The following is a 22,248-nucleotide window of genomic DNA, read 5'->3' as shown; positions in this document are numbered from 1 at the left end:
AGTATCTTCTGATGAAATAAAAATACTCAAAATTTTTAACCAGAGTTTGCAATCAAAACAAAACATGGAAGTATTCTGGAGAGGACAGACTTTTCATTGGGGAAAAAAAACCAAACCAAACAAACCAGTTTAAATCTGTGAATTCATTATTCTGCTTAAATGTCAAACCCTAAACCACTGTATAATAGTTGAGATTTTTCTTGTGGTGATTATATGCCCAATTCTGACACACAGTCACCCCTTCTATAATGTGGTCTTGCAGAAGAAAAGCATTTTTGCCTGCATTCAATTTTAAATACACAAGTTTAAACACTTGGGCAATGGCTTCTAAAGTAAAGCACCTGCATCAGTGTTGTGATGGACAAGGATATCTTCCGTTAGTCAAATCATTGTTAATAAATGTGTTACAAATAACTTAGCTTGCTGAATTGCAAAAAATTGTAATTCATCAAGGTTGTGTGGTCAAGTTTATTTGTTGATTTTTCCCTAGGAATGTAGGAATTGGAGCATAATGTTGCACGTTATAGGCAGAAATACTAGATAAATATTTCAATTCTTTGTCTTGTTCTTTAACTTAACCTGCACACAACTGAAAAAAATATACCTATTTTTCTTTCTTAGTTTCAGATTCTGGTGAAACAACAAATAGAGTACAACCCAAATTACAAAGAAATTGCAGTTTATAACTCAAAATCATATTCTAAATGTTTTCTCTAATTTCTCACTATTAAAACATTAAAACTGTCACATATCCGAAAGCAGAGCTTTACAGAGAAAAACTGAATCTAGGCAACAATTAGTATTTAAGATTTTATTCACATTAGCAAATGAACGATCTACATAAAGATTGCACTGGGCTTTGATTGTAAAGGGGCAATGTGTATATGCATGCCCGTGCATGACTGTGTAAAATCCCAGCAAATGTCAGAAATGTTAAAATACCACACAGCCAAACCTTTTCCATTAACATTCCAATAGTTTTTCCAAGTTATTGTAGTGTATAGTTTGCTTCTGAAACACAAAAAGCAATCTATATATAAACCATGATACTATAAAAGCTATCTCCATGCATTTCTCATTTATTACATTGATCTCTGCGTATGTCCCGAATGTTCGCTGTCTTCTTCAGCATGAAAAGTGATAAAAATGCAACTGAAATATATGTCTCCCAGGCACAATTTTGTAAAAAGTAATACTGGTTTATTGAGGTGGCAGTTAATTAACTTCAGGATCTGCACGCAGGACTAATTTGTTATATGCACTGATTATAACAGAAGCAGCAGGGAGCAAAATCTTCTCATCACCCTGGCTTTCCAATACACAGTTATATCTGCGTTCTGCTATCAGGCTCCTTCCAGTTACCCTCTCCAATTACAGAGCAAACACAGTTCCATTCCATGCTGTGAAATAAGGATCTATCCATTTTACATTCCTGACTCCTTTAAAGTAATAGAGCTTTGCCGCAGACTTCAGTGGGTCTGAATTTAACTTTTTTTGCTTGTTTTAAAGTAATGTTTGCCTATTAGCTGTGTAGCTTTTTTTTGGTCCTTTCTCCTTTCTTTAAGTATCTAATACTGAATAGATTGCCCCAAGTTTAAGCAAGTGAATCAGTCCAAGAATTGGGAGCAATGTATTTTTCATATGCTTTAGAGAAATTACACTTTATCTATCAATTTAGGCTCATCGAACTGTTGCTTAATACCCAGGTTTATTTTAATTCAAAAAGTCTTCATGCTGCCTCAAAAAATGCAAGGAAAACACAGACACACAGATTAAAGATGTCATATATTTCTTTGTAAATCATCACCATACAAGAAGTATTCAGAGATTTCAGAGTGCTTGACATCTTTCCCTCCAAGTGCCTCATACAGCATATCACCTCACCTCCCTACCCATGCGCACTGCATACTGAAAAGGCAGCACCGTGCCTTCCTACTTCTCCGCAAATGTCACTTAGCAAGTCTGTATACACCAGGTGTAATTATGATAACACATCCTGATAGTTTGCAGACTGAGCACAATGCCTTTTACAAAACAGCACTAGACTTCATCATCATCACTCCTCACTTAGAACTTCTCAGCTGTTTGTTCTCAGTTCTCACATTTAAAAAAGAAATGTAATGAGATCTCAGTAACGAGATCCAGGCAGCCTATCCCCCAATTAAAGTATGAAGAACCTCACTTGGTGGTAGAGCCTCATCCACTCTCTGGTAGCGGCTAACATCCTGACGTACCGAAGGCAGCGACCTCAAGGGCTGATGGCCATTGGCTTGAGAACCTGCAATCAAAATGCACACAAATTATTCTTTCAGTCAATGTGGAGAAGCCCTAGTGCTGCCTCTAAAGTGAGCAAGACATGCTAAAGCTTCTGCAGGACGATATTTTAGGATATATCTAATAGTCATCTATTTTGGGGGGCAAAACAAGTTATGTCTGCAGTTCTGGGTAAGTGATTTCTCTGGATTGCGCTGCAGTCCTGGTCCTGGAAACATCACCTCTTGGGATGTGCCGCATCCACCTGTGACCAGCAGAATCCAGGGCACAGAAACAACAGCATGTGCTAGAGCCGTATCACACCAAGGGACAAGGACAAAGCTCCACCTGGCCACCACAGAAACCTGGTGTAAGAATGGGAGGTGAAACTGTCCACTGACCTTCCTTGCTGCAGCCACACTGATCTGCAAAACACAGTGCAACCTGACACCTAATAAAAGGAGTCCCAAATTCTAGAAAATTATGTAAAAGAACATATTGACAGTATTTGAAACAAACACCAAAATTATTCTTTCCAAATCAAAGAGCTGTTTAAGAAGAGAAGAAATTAATAGATCCCAAAACTTTTGAAATGTTATGAAAAAGACACATTCAGAAATCCAGTTTGAATGCACCCACTTGATTAGATGCACTTCAGTCCCTGAAGAAACTGGATGGATAATCCATTGTGAAATGTGCTTGGAAACAATCCATTAGGGACACATTTCTACTTTCAGTGGTTTTAGTGAGACAAAAAATTCTCAACTGTTAAAATAATTTTACAATTGGTAAGAGTTTCCCAGTGTTAACTTGAAACTTTAACTCCTCCTTCAACTCAGTGTTAGCTCCTCCCATGGTTCCAGCTGTGCTAGGATGTGTCTGAGAAAAGGAAGATAAACAGCCTGAAGTATGACTAAAAACCAGTTCTTTTTTTTTCTTCTCCCCTTTCTTTTGATTACCCTTATGTTCTAATGCTAATATAGGCATATATTTTCTTTCCCCTATAAACACGCCAAAGAGAAGACCCAAATACAAATTCTAGTTTGCATTTCGTAGTTTTGGGATTATTTCCCCCCCTATTACCATTTTGATTAGCAAGCAATGTAACATTGTGGAATTCTTTCCTCCTCTTCATCCTCCTCACTACTCTCTCAAGAATTAAAATATATCCAGTTTCAAAATAAACATGTCTTGGATATTTCAGGTTTGATTTTTTGTTAAATCAAAAACTCCAAGACTCTCTTGAAGATGGGAATAAACCTCAATGGAACAAAAAAAAAAATCTTGAAAGAGAATGAAATTGAGAAATGAAGATCTTTATTTTCAGATGTTAGTTTTTTAAATGAATTTTTACTGGCTGCAGAAAGGTCACTTCAGAAAGTGCCTCCTGCAGTTATTACCTCCAGTAGCTCCTTCAACCTGTGCTGTGGCACCCTCACAAGCTGCTTGAGCTCCTTCAGTTTCTTCATCCTGAGACTGGCTATTGGCAGCTGCCGCCTGCAGGCTTCTTCTTCTTTGCCAGATTTCTTCTGCTTCGTCTTGGTCTTGTAATTCACCTGCCTCAGCCTCCTGTACTTCCTCCTGAGGTAACTGTACCACAGGCAGAGAACCAGAAGTACTTGCAGAGTCCTGTGTTTCAACACCTGGCTCAATTCTAGCCGCATCGGTGGCACAAGCTCCCTCTTCCTCCTCCTGAGAAGAAAAGGCTGGAGTCTCAGGAAACCTGGCACTTTCAAAAGAACATCGCATTTCAACTGAGGAACGTCGCACAGTCGCGCTTTCATTGCAAGAGCTGTCTGCCCCTTCTACATCACTCTCCCCTTCTGGCCGGGTACTAGCCTCACTGACGCTTTCCGTGCGAGCAGGATCACTCTGCTCGGTTTCTGATGACATCTGGGAAGGTTCAGACCCTTGATCAATGGATTCTGTTTCACTAACGCCCCTTCTGCTCCCGGCAGCAGCATCGGCAGCTCCTGCATCTGCACTGCTATGAGGCTGCTCTGCCTCCTGAGCGATACACGACTCACTGCCAGCCTGGTCTGCTGGTGCTTCACTTTGAGAACCTTGCAGGCTTTCACCTCCTGCTAACTGTGATGGTGGAAGCTCTGGGAGAGTCTCTTGCTGGTCATCAGTTGATGGCAAAGGAGCTTCAGAGGCTGAAACATTTTCACTCTCTGCAGGCCCTTGCATTACCTGATCTGATGAGTAACTTAAACCATTTCTTTCAACATTTCTTGTAGCACCATTAAGCATTACTAAACCACCATCGTCGTCCAAGGAAGACTGAAAACCCAAGTCTTGATGTAGCTCATGCTCCTCTTCATCTGAGTCAATGTGAAGCATAGCATTAAGTCTTGTGTCAGTAGGGAAGCTACTCCTCAGTTTTGGGGAGGCTCCACGTGGACGCTCACCACAGGCAGACGTCCCGGGTCTGGGATGATTATTGTGTTCTATTGCATCCAAATAGTCATTTAGTGAGTCCTGGCGACCTCTGATAGGTGATGATCTTGAAGCTCCAGAGGTCAACTCATCCTGGTCCGTTTCCAGAGTTGTACTAGTCCTTAAAGGGTGTCTCAGGATTGCTTCTCCAGAAGATTCCTCGAGGACTGGACCATTGGAACATACTGTAGATGTATCGTGATGACCTGCTGGCATGTCCTCATCATCGGAGGGGCTCCCCAAGTCTCCATTTACAGAGTTCACTCCTAGCAAAGTGCCAACTGTTTCTGGTGAAGCATCTGCAGAGACACAAAGACTGAATGTGAAACACAATGCAGCAACAGACAGTTCATTCTACCTTGCCTGCACCACAGAAGATCACAGAAGTGATATAAAAATACAAATCTTTCAAGATGTTTGCTTATTTCATTCAGACAACTAAGGGAAGAAAATACAATTAAAACAATAGAGCCATCTACAGCGTTATAATAGCAATTACAGAACTTTCTCTGTGTAAGTCTATATTATTTTGTAGGATATAGAAAATTTAAGGGGTGTGAAGTATGACTTTAAAGGACTCCCATTTTGCTTTCAGAAGACAGAGCACTGCCAAGCATCTTGCCAAAATATCAGTAAAACCAGCCTCACAACCAAGGAACCAGTTTTCTACAGCGTGTCTCTCATATCCAAAAGTAGGATTTACACAAAGCCAGCCACTGACACCAGCTGTAATTATACCCACAGCAGCATGCAAACCAGCATCTGAGATCACATGAGGAAGCACAAATTGTGTACAGATATCAACTTATATACACAACACTTATTTTGAATTAATTTATAGAACTTTTCCACTGTAAAGAATGGGAATCTACCTAAGTAAGATATTAGGTATGCTACGGTAGTACATATAAAAGGGAAATGAAAATAAGCCATCTCATTTGAGAGATAAGATGGTAACTCTCCACAAGGGAATTAAAGCAGCACAGAGTTGAATAATCCAGATGTAAGTGTCTGTAAAAGCCTGCAAAAAACTTAACAGTGAAGTCTGTGAACTAGAGTGCCTGGCAACAAACAGGACTGAAGACAAGCATCTTCTTTTTAATGGTGAAAAATAGAAAAAGGAGTTTCTGAAGATATGGAGGGGAAGGTGAACAAGTGGGAGAAAGTGTCCCATCCTGTCTCCCCCCTAAATTCATCCTCTGAGGTGAAGACGTAAGAAGTGTAATTATTAATAGTTTCCAAAAGATAGCTCCCGAAGAAGAGGATGATGGCAGTGCTGAGTACAGGCTCGTGACCAATAATTTTATCATAACATAAAGCCAGGTCACACAGTATAGCAAAGCAATGACCTTAATCCATTTCCCAGAAATGACCAACCCCACATAAAAACTGATAATCAGCAGTATAGACAGCCAGTAAGGTGCTATATACCACAACTCCAAAAACAGATCCAAAAACTCTGAGAGCAAATAAACCAACATTGTGAACATCGAGTACTAAACTGATATAATGAATGTTTATAACAAATTTGTTTTAACCCGTTCGGGTCAGATGTGTCGTTATCTCAACCCTTCGAGCCCCACGTTGGGCGCCAAAAAGGACTGTCGTGGTTTAACCTGGCAGGCAGCCAAATACCACGCAGCCGCTCACTCACTCCCCTCCACCCCCAGCGGGACGGGGAGAGAATCGGAAGGGTAAGAGTGAGAGAAACTCGTGGGTTGAGATAAAGACAGTTTAATAGAACAGAGAAAGGGAAAATAATAATGATAATGATAGAACATACAAAATGAGTGATGCACAATGCAATTGCTCACCACCCGCGCTGACGGATAACCAAGTAGCGATCGGTTCCTGGATCACGCCTACCCTTCATATACTGAGCATGACGTCACATGGTATGGAATACCCCATTGGCCAGCTGGGCTGGCTGTCCTGATTATGTTCCCTCCCATCTCGAGTACCTAGCTCAGTCAGTAGGCACGGGAGCTGTCCTTGGACTAGGAGGGCACTTAGCAACAACTGAAAACATCAGTGTGTTATCAACATTCTCCTTGTACTAAATCCAAAACACAGCACTAGGAAGAAATTTAACCCTAACCCAGCAGAAACCAGGACACAGAGCAAAAATAATAATGAGATACAGGACTACATGGCTACAACAAAGGGCAAGAAGGTTGTATCAAGTTAGAAGATAGAGCAGTATTTCACTACCAAAGAGAATATACCAAGTCTAATGAAGGAGAATTTAAGATCATAAACATGTAAATAGACACATACGATGTGACAAACATGTAACTCCACCAGCCATGTTCTACTAGTTGCCTATAGAACAGGAAAAAAGGGAAATAAAATAATTGCCTAATGGAAGCATGTATTCTCATAACTATAACGGATATTCTTGGTTCTAAGCAGAACAGAGTCCTGTAAAAGGGGGACAGGACAGTGATCTGCAGGTACACTAGCAGGGGAGGAGAGCACAGGTGGAATCTTACTTGCAACTGCTTATCTCAGCCAAAGGTGTTACAGAGTGAAGAGAAACAATGAATTTGATTACCCAATCTATCCCATAAAATGAGACTCACAAGCAGATTCATTTAAAACCTAGCTAACAAAATAGGAAAACAATACAATAAGTGTTGGTGTTTTGGAATTACCATCTCCAAAGCAGTACCTGACATATCTAAACTTTGAATCCCAATAGAAAAGATCTATAATAGAGGCACTGTACACAAATCAGAAAGTATATTATCACAGAAAATGCTAAAAATAGAAATAGATAGAAACTCTCTCCATACAACTATCTGGATCCAGTTCACTGACAAATTCTCACCTTCGTGAACAGAAGATGTGATTTCCACTTTGAATTGGAGATACCCACTTACATGATCAGCTGGGAGCCTTCTGCCAAGATTATAGCTGAGAACCTGGTCTCTGCAAAAACAAAGATATTGGGTTTTTTTTACAATTTTAACTGCTTTTATTTTTCCAGTATTTTGTATCAGAGGCTCTTATCAGATAAGAGTCAGCACGATAGAATGTAATTTCTATTAGAATCTTAAAATCAGCCACATACTCTAGCTTGTATGGAAAAGCACAAACACCAACAATGGTGTAAAATACTTTTGGTTAACAGATAAAACAGCCTAACAAACTGCTTCTGATCATTTCCAAACACAGATTATGCCCCAGCAATTTTTATAGATCCCTAAATCTCTTCTTAAGTCCTAAGACTGCAAAGCATCCCCTTTTCCCTAACCTCCTCCTTCCCCCAACCCAAAATATGTTTTATAATTAACAAAACCTTTCATTTTTTAAAACCTTCTGCCCCCTTGTGGTTTTTACTATACACAAAATTCCCAGATAGGTTCTTCACATTTTAGTTCTCATTCAATAAAGCACTTCTGCATTCCTATTTAGAAAAGCTATTAATGCTCGGATTTAACTTCAAATACGTTCTTAAGGGTTATTGAATTCAGCGGGACTCAGACTTGATTAAGCACTTGTATCAGCTTGAGACTTCGGATCAGATCCTAGGCTATACATACTTATTAGGCACAGCCAGAATTCACAGCCCCAGCCGCCCTCGGCACAGCTGGGACAGCTGAAGGGAGAGGAGGGGGCTGCTGAAGACCTCCATAGGAAATTATTGCTATTATACTGGTATAAAAACCTCTCCCTTACTGGGAGCGCTCCTACTGCAATATGAGTGACAGACTAAAATGAATGCAAGGTCATTACTGAAATAAGCTGCAGCAGTTTGTATCCAAACATTAACTTTTAGTAAAAAAAGTCCTGAGTGGACAACGTAAGGCAAAGCAGCCTCCCCACGTTGCTCTACGGGCCACAGTACATCTAATTATTATAGTAGTGTCTCCAGGATCAGTCACAGATTCATCGTTCTGTACTCCAATTACAATTCTCAGCTAGACTTGGGGTGTCCTCAGAAGATTGCCATTTAAGATTTCCAGTTCTTACATAAGGTTCATATTACTCTAGGCCATTCGAGATTAGAGAAAGCCACGACATGAATAATGTCTGCTCTGCATTCAGTTGAATCAATACTAGATGATTCTCATGCTCATTTATCGTATTTTCCATGAAATCTAAAGCCACTTGGCCATTTTGTTACACAAACTTGTGAGCTATGGCGACAGCTAAAAGTGGGGCAGAATTTTCGTGCAGTCTGTCTAAAAATGGCTGGTTCTGGACTTCACCTTTTCATTCATTAATACTGATCATTAATACGGGGAAGGGCAAGTTAAGCATATGGTATACTGTAAGTCCTTGGACTTTGTTCATGTAATTTTTCAAGTTCACATGTTAACCATCATTCCTCATGGGTCTCTTTAAAGTTAATGGAGACACATTAACTTTAGCAGACTTTGAGTTAGGTCCTATGCAAAACCCACTTGAATAATTCATTTCCTCCCATTGTCTTTCAAGGAATTATTTTTTCTAATTTGTCAAATACAGCAAAAAGATGTTAACAAAATAATATACTCTACAATTACTGCTCTGTGCTAAATGTAAAATTACGGTTTTGCACACACTGCTGCATCTCTTGCAGACCTCCAGTCATTTGTTTCACACCTGCAGTATATCACAGTGCCTAATTACCAAGTCTCAGGCTCTTCTCAGTGCATATGGTTGTATGAAGGCCTCACTGGATCATTCACTTGGTCCCCTCCAGTAACCATCATGAAGTACAAAATATCTTAGAAGATTCTAGGTGACTTGCATCTTTATACCATAATGATTAGCTATCAAAAAATGAACAGATTTTTTTTTAAATAGCACAACAGGTGAATTTTGAGTCCCATCAGTGCGCTATTCATAGCAAAAGGAAATTTTAATTGCATAGTACCATCAGCACTCTGAAAGTTCTGGTTCACCAGCACTCTGCCATTCCGGCCAATTACCTGAACAGATATTAAATCTCTGATTATTAAATTGACAATTAAAAACACCTGAACTGTAAAAGAAGTGAGACAATAAAATCTGCTGCTTCTAAAAAATTTGCACACAATCATGTAGTATTCTGATAACACCTTGCTTCTTGACTAGCTAGCCAGAAGGTAACATCTTTTGCGAGGGTAACATTTTTTGTGTAAAGATATCAAGCTGAAAACAAATTATAGACACACGTGTACACGAACATGGTTACATGCATTCAGAACAGCGTTAGAAACACTGACATCTTCCAGTCAGGCAATAAGGCTATTAAAACTCCTACTAAATTTCTTACTACAGACGCAGTAGAAATTTGCTGTTCTGTGCCAGTAAGCCAGAAAGGCTGCTCTGCGCCAGTATCCCAGATGCCGAGTCTCCCTGATCAATGGAAGTTAGCATTAAGAATGTATTAATTTACCCAATTGCATGTCTCTCCAATAGTCTCTGAACTGGTATGGTTAACTTCCCAAGAAAGCGCTTGATGATCGGACGACTCTTGGCAAATTTGTCTTTAACCTCAATTTCCAGGACATCTGTTAGAAGTGCAACAAAAGAATATTTCTGGAAGGAAAGAACATATTTGACACCATATCAATACACCTTTATTCAAAAAGCATGTACATAATTACTACTAGCGTACAGTGAACACCAAAAGCAATGACTGACGACAGCAGTTTCCATATTGCAAAATAATGTCAACGTCATTTTTTAAGCACTGTATTTTTGCATATGTAACTAGCCTCTCAGGAAATCCATACCCTTTTACTGTTCCTTGAAAATAATTGCTCAGTAAGAAACTGCACTGGATAAAAGCACTTTCACGGTCTACGTCAGAAAGGACAAAGCAATGTATCCTACTGCTTGCTTCAATTTGGATAGTAGAAAGCAAAAAGAGAAGGAATCCTTGCTGTACTCTATCAGGTTATAGAAGAGTAGCAAGGTCAACACAGAAGGAAGGAGTAAAGCGTCTCACTCGAGGCTGTGCTTAGTGAACTTCCCTTCCAACACCATGCTTTGCATTAATTTTTTGTATGCATGACAGGAAGTCAAAAGGGCAATGTGTATACAGTATTTTCAGGAGCACTGTAACTAAAGGAGGAGATTTTTGCCCCAAAGTTCACAAATCGTCTCAGTAAGCTCCAACAGAACCTTTTTCTGCACTTGGGGCCTTTAAACAACACTGTGCTAATTTATAAAAGATTTGTTGATGTCTGGTAAGATCATTCCTCCACCTTTCCCTAACAAGGGAACACTGTCACAGTTACTCTCTTCAGCCTAGCATGTTCATGCAGTTTATGAATACTTCATCTTTGAGATCTGTGCTGCTCTGTCAAGTCTGCCTGAAGATGGCCAAAAGATTCAAAAGGGGTACAAGGCAAATCATAGAATCATTAAGGTTGGAAAAGACCTCTAAGATCATCGAGTCCAATCATCAACCCAACACCCCCATGCCCACTAAACCATGTCCCTAAGCGCCTCATCTACACGTCTTTTAAATACTTCCAGGGATGGGGACTCAACCACTTCCCTGGGCAGCCTGTTCCAAGGCCTGACCACTCTTTCAGTAAAGAAATTTCTCCTAATGTCCAATCTAAACTTCCCTTGGCGCAACTTGAGGCCATTTCCTCTCGTCCTATCGCTTGTTACTTGGCAGAAGAGACCGACCCCCACCTCGCTACAACCTCCTTTCAGGTAGTTGTAGAGCACGATGAGGTCTACCCTCAGCCTCCTCTTCTCCAGACTAAACAACCCCAGTTCCCTCAGCCGCTCCTCATCAGACTTGTGCTCCAATATATAAGGAGGCATGTTGGCAGACACATCCATATACACACAGTGTGATAATTTCCCTTAGGAAGCTTAGGAACCAAAGATTTTTATTTTTCCTCTAGATTTTAAGATATCTCAAATAAACAAACAAAAAGTATGGTATAACCTACTCAGAAAAGCCGAGGTTATATGGTTATACTTTTACTATCTGCCGTCTTTAAGACCTCTGAGCAAATTGCAACCTGAGTACAATGCCTAATATGCACCTGGCTAGATAGCTAAAGATGTATCGAACAAGGAACAAAAGAAGGAACAACTCTTCAGTTCAGCTGTAGACATCAGCTAAACATATTCAAAACCAGCAATTAAATTGGGTCTGGAATAAAAACACTTTCTCATGCTGGGCAACTGTCAGAGCTGGGTTCCTCTGATAAACAGAACTCAAAAATTTGTCACACTCAGTTTGCTATAAAATTGCAAATTATTTTGCAGAAAGGAGTAGATGCAAAACAGGATCAATTCTGCACCACTAGGACAGCATATGTAATGGGATCATAAGCTGCCGTTGTCAGAGCATTGCTACAGGGAAGACACAGCAGTGAAAGCAAACTGATACAATGCGTGCACCAGTGAACATTAACACTTTTCTAATAAGCTTCAAAACCAAGGACAACTGGAGGAGAAAAAATGGGGAAAAATAATACTAGACTTTCTTTCCATCTACTGGATAGATGGATGGACAGACAGAAAGATGAAGAATCAATTTAGAGATTAGAACTCTAATTTTTAAGATTTTAAGACTTCCACACATCTACAATCTTTCCCACAAACAAGCACCCCAGAGCAGTGCTAACGCTGGCCCTGCTCTGTACTGCTTTACTCGTTGTTTGGTTTGATTATGACTTGTGGGAACATTTTCCAAAGCCCACTCAATTTTCCAATCTTCCTAAAGAACACATTAACATTCATGAAACACAGTACAGGCATCTGGCTGATTAGAAAACAGGCGCAGATCAAGAACGCTGCTTGCCATTCCTGAAAGGGTTATAGACTTCTTTCAGTATTTTCACATTGTTTCCCACATAAACATTTATCTTCAAAGGCACAGCCTGGCTCTTCTATGCTCAAAGACAGTTGTGGGGCTGAGTTCCTTCTCTGAGACCTGCACAGCTTACCCAATATAAACACATCTGGAAAACTGGCTTCTGCCAAACTGCCTTTTTCTTCCCCCTTGCTGGGCCTTCCTTCCTACAGCAGTGCATACAGAGGCTACACCAAGGAGCATCCCCTCTGCCTGACAAAACTGAAAGCTTCCACCTGCTATGCACAATGAGAATATAATTTCCAAATGAACAGTTGTTGCAATCATGACGCATAAATGCTCACTTATTGTAACTTTTTTTAAAAGAGTCTTCTCACAACATATAATCCATTTTAATTAATTTATTTTTTGCAATTTTGAGAAATCTACAGGGCTGTTGAGTGAGTTTAACTCTTGTTAGCAGAGAAGGGAATGAAAACCTCACAGTAGTGCAGCTTAAATACACAGCTTAAATGTGCAGGTGATAGCTGTTTCTATCCAACAACAGGGTTCCTAAAATTACTACAATTTCTGTGTCCGTTTAAATAACTAGCTACAAAATAAGCTCACAGCCTTCAGAGAGTAAGGACTAATGCATAAAGAGAAAATACAAGCCTCGTACAGTGCATCAGCTGGCAGACAGCTCTCAAAAGGGATACATTACCTCTCTGTGCCAAACAGGATTAGTTGTGTTACTGATGATAGTCGACCTTCTTTCCTGGCCATGATGAGCAAATGTAGGAAATGTACTTTTCTTGCCTGGCTGAATGGACATCTTTAGATATGGGTCAGGGTTGAAGAACATGCCTTTTTTAAGTCCAACTGCTCTAATATCTATAAAGCAAAACAAGAAGGAAGGAAAAAGGAATTGAGTAAATTAAAGCTAGTTCACAAAGTAGCGCATTCCTAAAATATTACCCAGGAAATCAATTCACCATAAACTACTAAATAAAGCAACTTAAAATTACTCATACGTTAACTGGATCCAGTGTACAGAAGACAGTTAAAGCAGGAAGTCAAGTGTTTTCCCAAGAGAATATAGGGAGGAAAGGTATCAACATCCTCATTTACATTTCAGCCTCCAGTCATTTCTAAAACAAAAAGCATGAACTTGTAATTCACCTACAAACTTTTTCTCAGTATGTAAGGTATTTCCACTCTTAAAAAGAAAAACCAAAAACCACAAAAAAACATCACACAGTACTTGCTCTGTTTCTGGGTAAGGGGAAGGGACTAAGATAAAAACTGTATGGGAGGTAATGTAGTGAACTCACACTTTCCCAAAGTTGAGATTTTGATAAACGTAACTTCAAATACCCGTTTATCAAGGTTGCTCTGGACTATGATGCAACTTTCTCCCAACTTAGGAGAAGATAACCTATCTCACATAAAAGGAGGCAAAGTCTTCTGAAAATGCTTCTTTCTTCCTAGAGAAACCTCAGTACTGCAGCCCTTGCGACTTGCAACAATACATAATAATTTCGTCAGGTGTATACTCTCATGCCTAAGGATTAATGATAGTGCAAGCTTCAACAAGAACAAAAAGAGGTGTTTTTTATATATAATGTTAGATTTTAAACTTAACTGTAAAATATTTCTCTGTTTAGGTCTGCTGAAGCGCAAGATTTTTGTGTCTTTCTCCATTATGTACTCCAATATGCTGCATGCAGTCTTCATGACTCTAATGCAACTGGCACATACATACTTAGATGAGCAGTTTATTCATGCAGGCAAAATTCACTGCACTAAAATGAAATGCCACGCCTGTGGATCCAGTAAAAAAAAAAAAATCCTACTCAATGTTCAAAATTAAGCCGCACCAGACATACCAGGAAACAAAGGGTAATTGCTTTAAAAGCAACAACTTTGCACGTGCAAATGAGCAACCAAAAAATGTTCTGGAAATACCTTACAGACCTATCAGTCAATACAGCTTTCAAAATGAATTTAAGGGACTCCTCAGGGTGACTCACAACCTTCTATTAAACACAACAGGTTTTTCAGAATTCACAAAACAATTATTTTTATAGTACTCTATGTGAGTCTACACAACCTTTCAGCTCTATCCCAGATAACTGCTGCAAGACCATTTCAAAAAGCCGGGTTATTTTCTGCTCTACCCCTACAATCTCTAAATGTTTTAAAGTCTCCTCAAGAATCAGAAGCAAATTTTTTCTGTCTTTGCTCAAGCTGAATATGCTTTAATCTCACACAAGACTTCCCGTGGAATAAAGTGCTAATCAGAACAAGTGAAGCTGGTAGGCTGTACCCCTACAGCTATTTTGCTGTAGTGACAGCTTAGCTTTCTTACAAGTAAAGATTTTTTTCCTTTCTAAACAACCATTTGCAGCCATTGCTTTTTTACTACTTCAAAGTGATGGAACCAGCTTGTACTTTATTTAGAGGCTAAGTTTTCCACTCTTCAATCTGAAAGAAACTGTCCCTTGTGCAAACTGGAAATGTCTCCAAATTTTTCATGCTGGGATCCATCAAATCCATTTCTTTCACTCCTGGAGATTCATGATTCTGGCTTGTTTTCAACAAACAGAAGTTCTAAAGAAATGACAACTTTCAAGCCACTAGAGTGTGCTCCTACAGAGGCTAATGAAGAAAAGTGTTCCATCTTTGAAGTTACTTAAAACAGCATTTTTTTTTTTGTAACAATAATTTGTGAAACACAGAATGTTGGTTTTTACCTGATAGGGTAAAGCTGACTAACTTCCGAGAGTGCTGGGCTCCAGAAGCACCTTCATCCGTGCCTTCTACTCCCATCTGAAGAAGAGGAAAAAAATGAAATATACCATAGAAGTTTTCATCTGCTTTGTACCTGCTTGAGGATGATAATGCAATTGTAAGGTAGTATGCAGGGGAAGAATCTGACCAATTACTGCCTATTACCACGGACAGGCAAAGCTACAGCATTTGCTGTAAAATATCTATTATTTATGCCATGCAGTGCTAATACGCCAGTCCTTGGAATCTTCCAAACAGAAGATATATAGGCTAATACACGTGCAGACACTATTAATCGGAGAAAAGGAGACTGTATTTTCTTATGGGTTTCCCTTTTGTAAAATAAAATCAACAGTATGGATTGGTAATACATACCAAAGCACCAAACTGGCCAGTGACAGCACGTGTAACTTTTGTCACTTTCCATAAATAGATAATTTACTGTGCAACAAAAAAAGCAGAGATCAAAGAAAGACTAACAAAAACCTTCACATCTACGAACAAAAGCTCCTTTTAAACAGAAAAATGCATCAGATATGAATGTGGTCTAAAACCTTACGCTTCACCGATTTTCAGGTTTGGTTTCCACTGATATCTCTTGTTAGGTAAAGTACTAATTCAAAATAAAAAGCTTCTCATGTATTAATGTCTTAGGAACGTCTAGCTCTTTCAAGTAGCAGAAGAATTTGTCTTTCAAGACAGAGATGTGCATCCAGCTGAATAATCTATCATGAAGACATCAGTGGAGCTATCTTTAGTCAAATGTTTCTCCAGGTAGGCACTGCACTCACTCCCACGCAGAAGAGGTGACACAGCCTGATGAAAAAGCTTCAGTCAAACATGGTGCTGGGGATTAATACTAGGGATAGAACAGGAAGTCATCTGATCTATTGAACAATAAAAAAAATAAGCTGAACAAAAACTCGCACACCTATGTGTGTAGATGAAGTATGTAAAGCAGTTTTGAGCAGCTGAGCAGTTGTTTGAAGGCTGAACTAGAAGTTACTGGATTGATAAATGATTTCTGGAGCCGTGGTAGCTGCAAGGAACCCACTTTGCATTAACCAAAAACTTAATCATTCCTTTTTATATTGCTTTAAGCTATTTAATATCATTAGCTTTCAAATACTTCCCATGATGATCAGCAAGCGCATTGGAATTTCATCGGAATTAGCAAACACACAAAATTTCTCCTGTTGCAAAACTCTGACACTTTATACGTAACAAGCAGTCAAACAAAGTGATAAAGAAACAGCAATGACGTTGATGCCTGACGTCCCCATGGGCCTCAGTGGTCCTGCGAGGGAATACGCCGTGCCAGCAAGCACCGCCGCTCACCAACCAGCCCACTCCCTTCCCTCCCTGGGAAGAGAAACACTATGTATTTCAGTGAACTTTTTGGGGCTTATTCTAACATGCATTGTTTTCTTGTTAAAAACGTTATTCATCAACAAAAAGGCCTTCCTCATTCTATACCTATTTTTCTGCTACATTGCTGACTCTGTTTGAATAATGTTGTTTACATTGCTAATTGTTACTTCATTTTATAGAAAATAGGATTTGCCCACAATTAGCTATAATAAAATGAATTGTAACAGTGTTCCCTAGCACTTCCATGGCTTCGCTATATACCCTTTTCCTGTTCCATTATGATCTGAACAGCAATTTCAATTTTTCCATGCCAAGTACAAAATTTAATCCCAGCATACATGCTTAGATTTTTTGCACTACAAAGGCTATCTCAGAAATGCAGTGTGATCAGCCCTTGCATTTCCACTGGTTCAAATGAACACAACAGAATGCTAGTTGCTTATCCAAAAGTAAAATGGATTGAAATGCCTGGTGTGATCTGCCATCAATATGAGGAAAACCAGAAACATGTCTCCCGCCAAACCGTGTAATGCGAAAACACAGAATGATCCAAGTAGTCAGGTAACTTATGGCAGCTTAAAAAAAAGAGAGTGGGCATGTCGTGCTCTCTTACCACTTCCGCGAACAGCATTTCTGTAGCAACAGACACGGCCAGTGCCAAGAGAACAAAGTATTCTCTACTATACAGTGCTTAAGCGCAAAACCGAAACCATGAAAATGGTGTGAGGTATTAACATATAATAATAGGTATACTTACGTATAACTAACCCAACATGATATTTTTAGGAAGTCTCATCTGAGCTGTCCAAATGACATTCTCATCAGGGAAACTAAGAGCTCACTATTACTGGAAGTCTGTACTGTTAGCGCAAACAAAAACGTTTATATAAAAGTACACCTTCTAGCAGGAGTGTAAATTCTGTCGAATACCCAGGACCTCCTGCTGCCTTTCAAAGGAAAGAAATTTAAATAGCGACAGCTGGTTAACCCCTCAAGATTGACTAATGACTCTGAAAGACAGGTCTTCAGGTAGCTCCCAAGTAAATAAATGCATACTCAGAGACAGAAGTTCAGATGTCCTTCTGTGCAATGATTCTCAAAAATATTGGTGGCTAGTATGACAAAGTCAAGAAAACACGCAAGTTCAAATGGTTTATCCATCCAATATAATCATTCCGCTTCTCAGTAACAAAATAGTGCAGCACATAGACCATTTTAAGGGTTACTTTGAGATGCATTTTTTCCTTTGTTCAAAGTCAGGCTACCTTACCGTCTGTTTATAAATTGATATTAAAGACAGTGGCTGTCAAGCTCATGAACTGTAACACATTTTCTTCTGTAAAATATCAAAAGTTCATATGCCTGCTGCAAAACGGTATTATTCATAGTCAGATCTGACAGAGATCTGACAATTAAACGATGCTATCACCTAGGTCTGTAATTCTAAAAAGAAAAAACATTTGGTATAATGAGATATAAATCTAGTATAGCGCAATATCACATAGCCGTAACATGCACTTGTATATAATATACAACGCTGAAAAAGTGCAGGATCAGAATAAAAGCGATTCAGTCTGAATAACTTGTGTTCTACAGTATCTTCAACATTACAGTTGTCAAGACAACATCCTGACAGATGTGATCTTAAATATTTGTCAGCTAATATCAACGAATCAAATGCACTGTGAAACTTCATGTCAACTGAAGAGCTAGCCTATTAGATAAATTACTTCCATCAAAAGCACCTGAATACAAGTTTGGAAGGCTCTTCTTCCAAGGCGTATTTAAACAACTAAAAAAACTCCTCTAAAACTTCTAGTATTTCAAAAGAACAAGTCTCATAATGAAAACATAGTAAGGCAGCAATAATTCTCAGTAGTCAGAGAATTATCTAAATTTCAATGGTATCCGAACACTCAAAAAAATCAGTAATTTTTACAAAAGCAGAGTTTTGTCCAGTCTCATTTTTATACTAATAATTGCTATCTCAGCAACAATTTCATTTTTATTATTAACAAATAATAAGAAGAAATTAAGACTTTTAATAAGGATTCAGTTTGAGTTAGATAACCAGAGTGAAAAATTTCTACTCTAGTGTTAAATTACAGCAAACTGTGAGCCACAAAACTGAAAGCAAGCAAAACCAAGTTCTTAGCATAAAAGATTTCAGCTAAGCTCAGTGATTTTTGCTGTCATTTTACCACAAAAAATACAAAACCAAGAAAAGCATTTCCCAATTTTAATGATTTTTGTCAGGCAATAGTTTTTTGCAAAAATTGCAGTTAATGGTAAAACTAGGAAACTTATATCAATAGTTTTGTCTGAGAGTTAATATTATCATCTTATAAAAATACAATGAACAAATAGGCTAAACTTACCATCACAGCAGGGTTTTTCACAGTGATACATGGAGTAGTAGCGCGGAGGGCTCCACTAACACCATGGTAGTATTTAAAACAGATCTTTATTTCAGCTGGAAAACAAAACAAAAATCACATTTTTCATGACTGACCCTTGGCAAAAGAGCGACAACGAAAGGAACACAGGCATACAGGGAGTCATAGTTCACTTCTGCTCATGAAGTCCAAGTTTGGGCAGTTCCCTGATACATCTTTGCTGTAAAAGCACACAATAACTGTAACTGAAATATATTTTCTCTCAACCTGTAGAAAATTGGAAACCTGTCTCAAAGAAAGTCTGAATAGAGTTTTTAGCTAAAGAGCCTCCCCTGCCCCGCCCCCCCTGCCCGCAATTTATAATTTTAACTAGATTTCTACTCAGTCAGTAAAAAAACAACAGCTCATTTTTTCCAGCTCTTACAGCGAGATGTCCATGGTCACTATCGGGTAAGTAGTGTCTAAGTATTCACCAGCCACAATTCACACAAAGCCACTTCTGTATGTTTTGTATGGGTCCAGAGGGAAGGAATACCGGAGATCAGTATTATCTCTGAAGACAAGTTCATTTCAACATAATAGGGTTAAGGTGAATTATTATTTTTCAGCAGATTTGTAAGTTGCAAATCAAAAAATAATTACACGTTTTATTCTTAAATTATTTAATCATATGAAAATGGGACCTCTCTCTACAGCCTTACACACAGAGGTGGTATTGAAGGTATTATATCTTCTTAACGTATGAAAAAGTTAAAGCAACTGATTTTTTTGCTTCTCAAATGGAAAGTACATATTTTGATGAATGCATTAACATATATTATGCTGACATAATGATTTAAACAGTGGCATCCTTTTTAGGCAGTTTGAACAGTTTGGGTTTTTTTTTTCATATGGAAGCAATAATTCTCAAATGAACTACTTACCCCTATAGTAATCGTGATAGAAAGGAGAACAGCGCAGGTGAACATGTGCTAAGTGCCCTGAGCCCTTGCACAGCCGCAGCGGCAAGGCAACACACCTTGCACTTCTTTTTCCTAACCATAGGCAAGGGCACAGAGAACAGAGAGGCTACAAGTGTCTCACCACTCTCTCACAGCCAAAAACAGGATTGCAGAGAATCAGGGTAGAGACTCAGGATGTATTTTCCTGGATTATAACAACTCTATTTCCTGTAAGATAACGGTGCTTTTTGCTCTGAGTTGATTCTTACAAGATGAAGGAGAAAAATCATCAGATCATCTACTCTGATCATTATTGTGCTCTTTGCTGCCCCTTCTCCTCTTCACAAACTGAATGTTGACTCCAGAACTGTACACCAGCATCATCCTCACCAAAGCTGAAGGGGGCTGGGGGGATCGTTCCTGTGGTCCTACAAGATGCTCCTCTGCTTATATATGCAAGAATATATTATATATATTATAGCTCCTCATCACAGGTTACATAGCAAGTTGATGTTGAGGTGCAGGACACATGGCCTACATGCCTTTCATTCTGAAGTCAGCAATACCAAAATTAATTTTATTCGCCTGTGTCTAGCTTGCTAAATCATCCTATATGGATCTTCAATTGCTTTTATTCGTTCCACTAATTCTCATATCATCCACAGATTAAATCAGTAGGAACCCTGGATTGCAAACCGCTATGAAAATGTTTAAAAGTACTGCACCTTTTATTAACTCCTGCAGAGCCTCACTAATAAGATTTCACTTTTTGTGTAACCTGTCAAACTTTTTACTATCATTTAGTATGCCAATCCAAAAATACCCTTGATCCTGGTAAAATAAAAGAATAAATAAACACAGCTTGAGGATGAGACAAATTACTGTAAAACACAAGCTCTTAAAGTTTGGATTCTGCATTAGCCCTACAGGTGTTCTGGCATTCTGGTAGGAGTGGAGATGCAAGTATGGCTGACCATGATGAACGCTATTAATATGCCTTTCAGTGTACTCTTGAAAGCTCATTCTGTATGAGTAGAATCCATCATTCAATGATCTGTCTTCAGAAATACTTCAACAGGAAATTAAGAATAGAGCATCTGGTTATCTCCCCTTTGTGTGTTGGGACCTTCTATTACTTAACAGGAAAATAAAAAAGTAACTTACCTAATTCTGTACTTATATTTCTGCTACTACTTCAATATAATCAACTATGAAAAGGGGTTACAGAGACATTTACTACTAGGATGACTCTTGTCAGACTCTGGAAGAAGTTGCATGACACATACCTGAAGGAAGCTTGAAGCACTTTATATTGGAACACAGGTGAGGTGAATGTTGGACCATGTTTCTGGTCCCACTGAATAAAGTTTTGTTTGCTAGACTGCATTGATTGCATTTACTGCAAACAGAAGAGTATTATGTTTAACTGAAGCCTGACCTCCACTGTTGTTCCTCTCCATTCTTCCAGCCCAGCAGAACAACTATAATCATGGCTGCCCTTGATCCTGTGGGATTTTCCCTATCTGGAACAATCTCTCTGTTTTCCTTCTCCGTTAGGATAACTATTCTGTGTGAGGTTCATGAGGGTTTATTTCTGGGTACAGAAATGGCCACAGGCAGGCAAAAGTGGCTACAGGAAGGCAGAAATTATAGCAGCCAGTTCAGACAGACCAGAGGATGTGCATGGAAGTCTTGACAGTTCAATTCCTCTGACTTGGTTTAACAGTATGTCAGTAGTTCTAAAATATAAAACTGCAATATTTTGTGTAAGGTTTTGAGACATACAGCATGATTCCTTGAGGGCTGAGGTATTTCGTAACTGCGAGATAAAATACCCACTTATACCTACGCAGAAGGATCAGAAATGCATCCTGCAAGCTTGCTTAGCGAAAAAGGATTATTTATTTATTTTTAAATTTACTGCAGTTATAGGTCAACGTTTATTTACTATTTTCCTCCCAGAACAAAGAGGAGGCACCTCAGAACTACCCTTCAAAGGAAAGTGCCTGGCTGACAGTGCCTCCAGGGACTTAGGAGGTGGAGGAGATGCTGGTCCCACTTCCTCCTCCTTACAGCTGAGTTCACACACACAGTCAAAACATGCTCTATTTACCACAGTAAAATTCAAAATGCCAACAGGATTTCTAATCACCTACAAAGGTTTAACAGACCTAAAAACTATAGGTCAGGACCTGCAGGTTCTTCCTAAACTGAGCAATTCTGTTGGCCTACCAACAATGCTTATATCCAAATAGACACACAAGAATTTCTAGCTCACATAAAACTGGACTTTCAGCACTTGCAAAAGTTGGCAGGA

General features: G+C 39.0%; 1 protein-coding gene across 1 annotated transcript in view; it reads right to left on the bottom strand.

Annotated features, from left to right (window-relative positions):
- The window catches only part of HECW2 (HECT, C2 and WW domain containing E3 ubiquitin protein ligase 2), a 167,137-nt gene that overhangs the window by 49,004 nt on the left and 95,885 nt on the right, over positions 1-22,248 (bottom strand). Inside the window, exons 4-10 of the mRNA XM_075153622.1 lie at positions 18,973-19,067; positions 15,187-15,262; positions 13,155-13,324; positions 10,061-10,203; positions 7,523-7,623; positions 3,654-4,991; positions 2,183-2,278 (exon numbers count right to left, since the gene is read on the bottom strand). Of these exons, the coding sequence (XP_075009723.1) occupies positions 2,183-2,278; positions 3,654-4,991; positions 7,523-7,623; positions 10,061-10,203; positions 13,155-13,324; positions 15,187-15,262; positions 18,973-19,067 (2,019 nt within the window). The remainder of the gene's footprint in view (positions 1-2,182; positions 2,279-3,653; positions 4,992-7,522; positions 7,624-10,060; positions 10,204-13,154; positions 13,325-15,186; positions 15,263-18,972; positions 19,068-22,248) is intronic.

Source organism: Calonectris borealis, chromosome 6 (assembly GCF_964195595.1).
Source record: "Calonectris borealis chromosome 6, bCalBor7.hap1.2, whole genome shotgun sequence".
NCBI classification, from domain to species: domain Eukaryota; kingdom Metazoa; phylum Chordata; class Aves; order Procellariiformes; family Procellariidae; genus Calonectris; species Calonectris borealis.
Note: the sequence above shows the minus strand (reverse complement) of the source record. Positions and strands in the feature narration are given on the sequence as shown.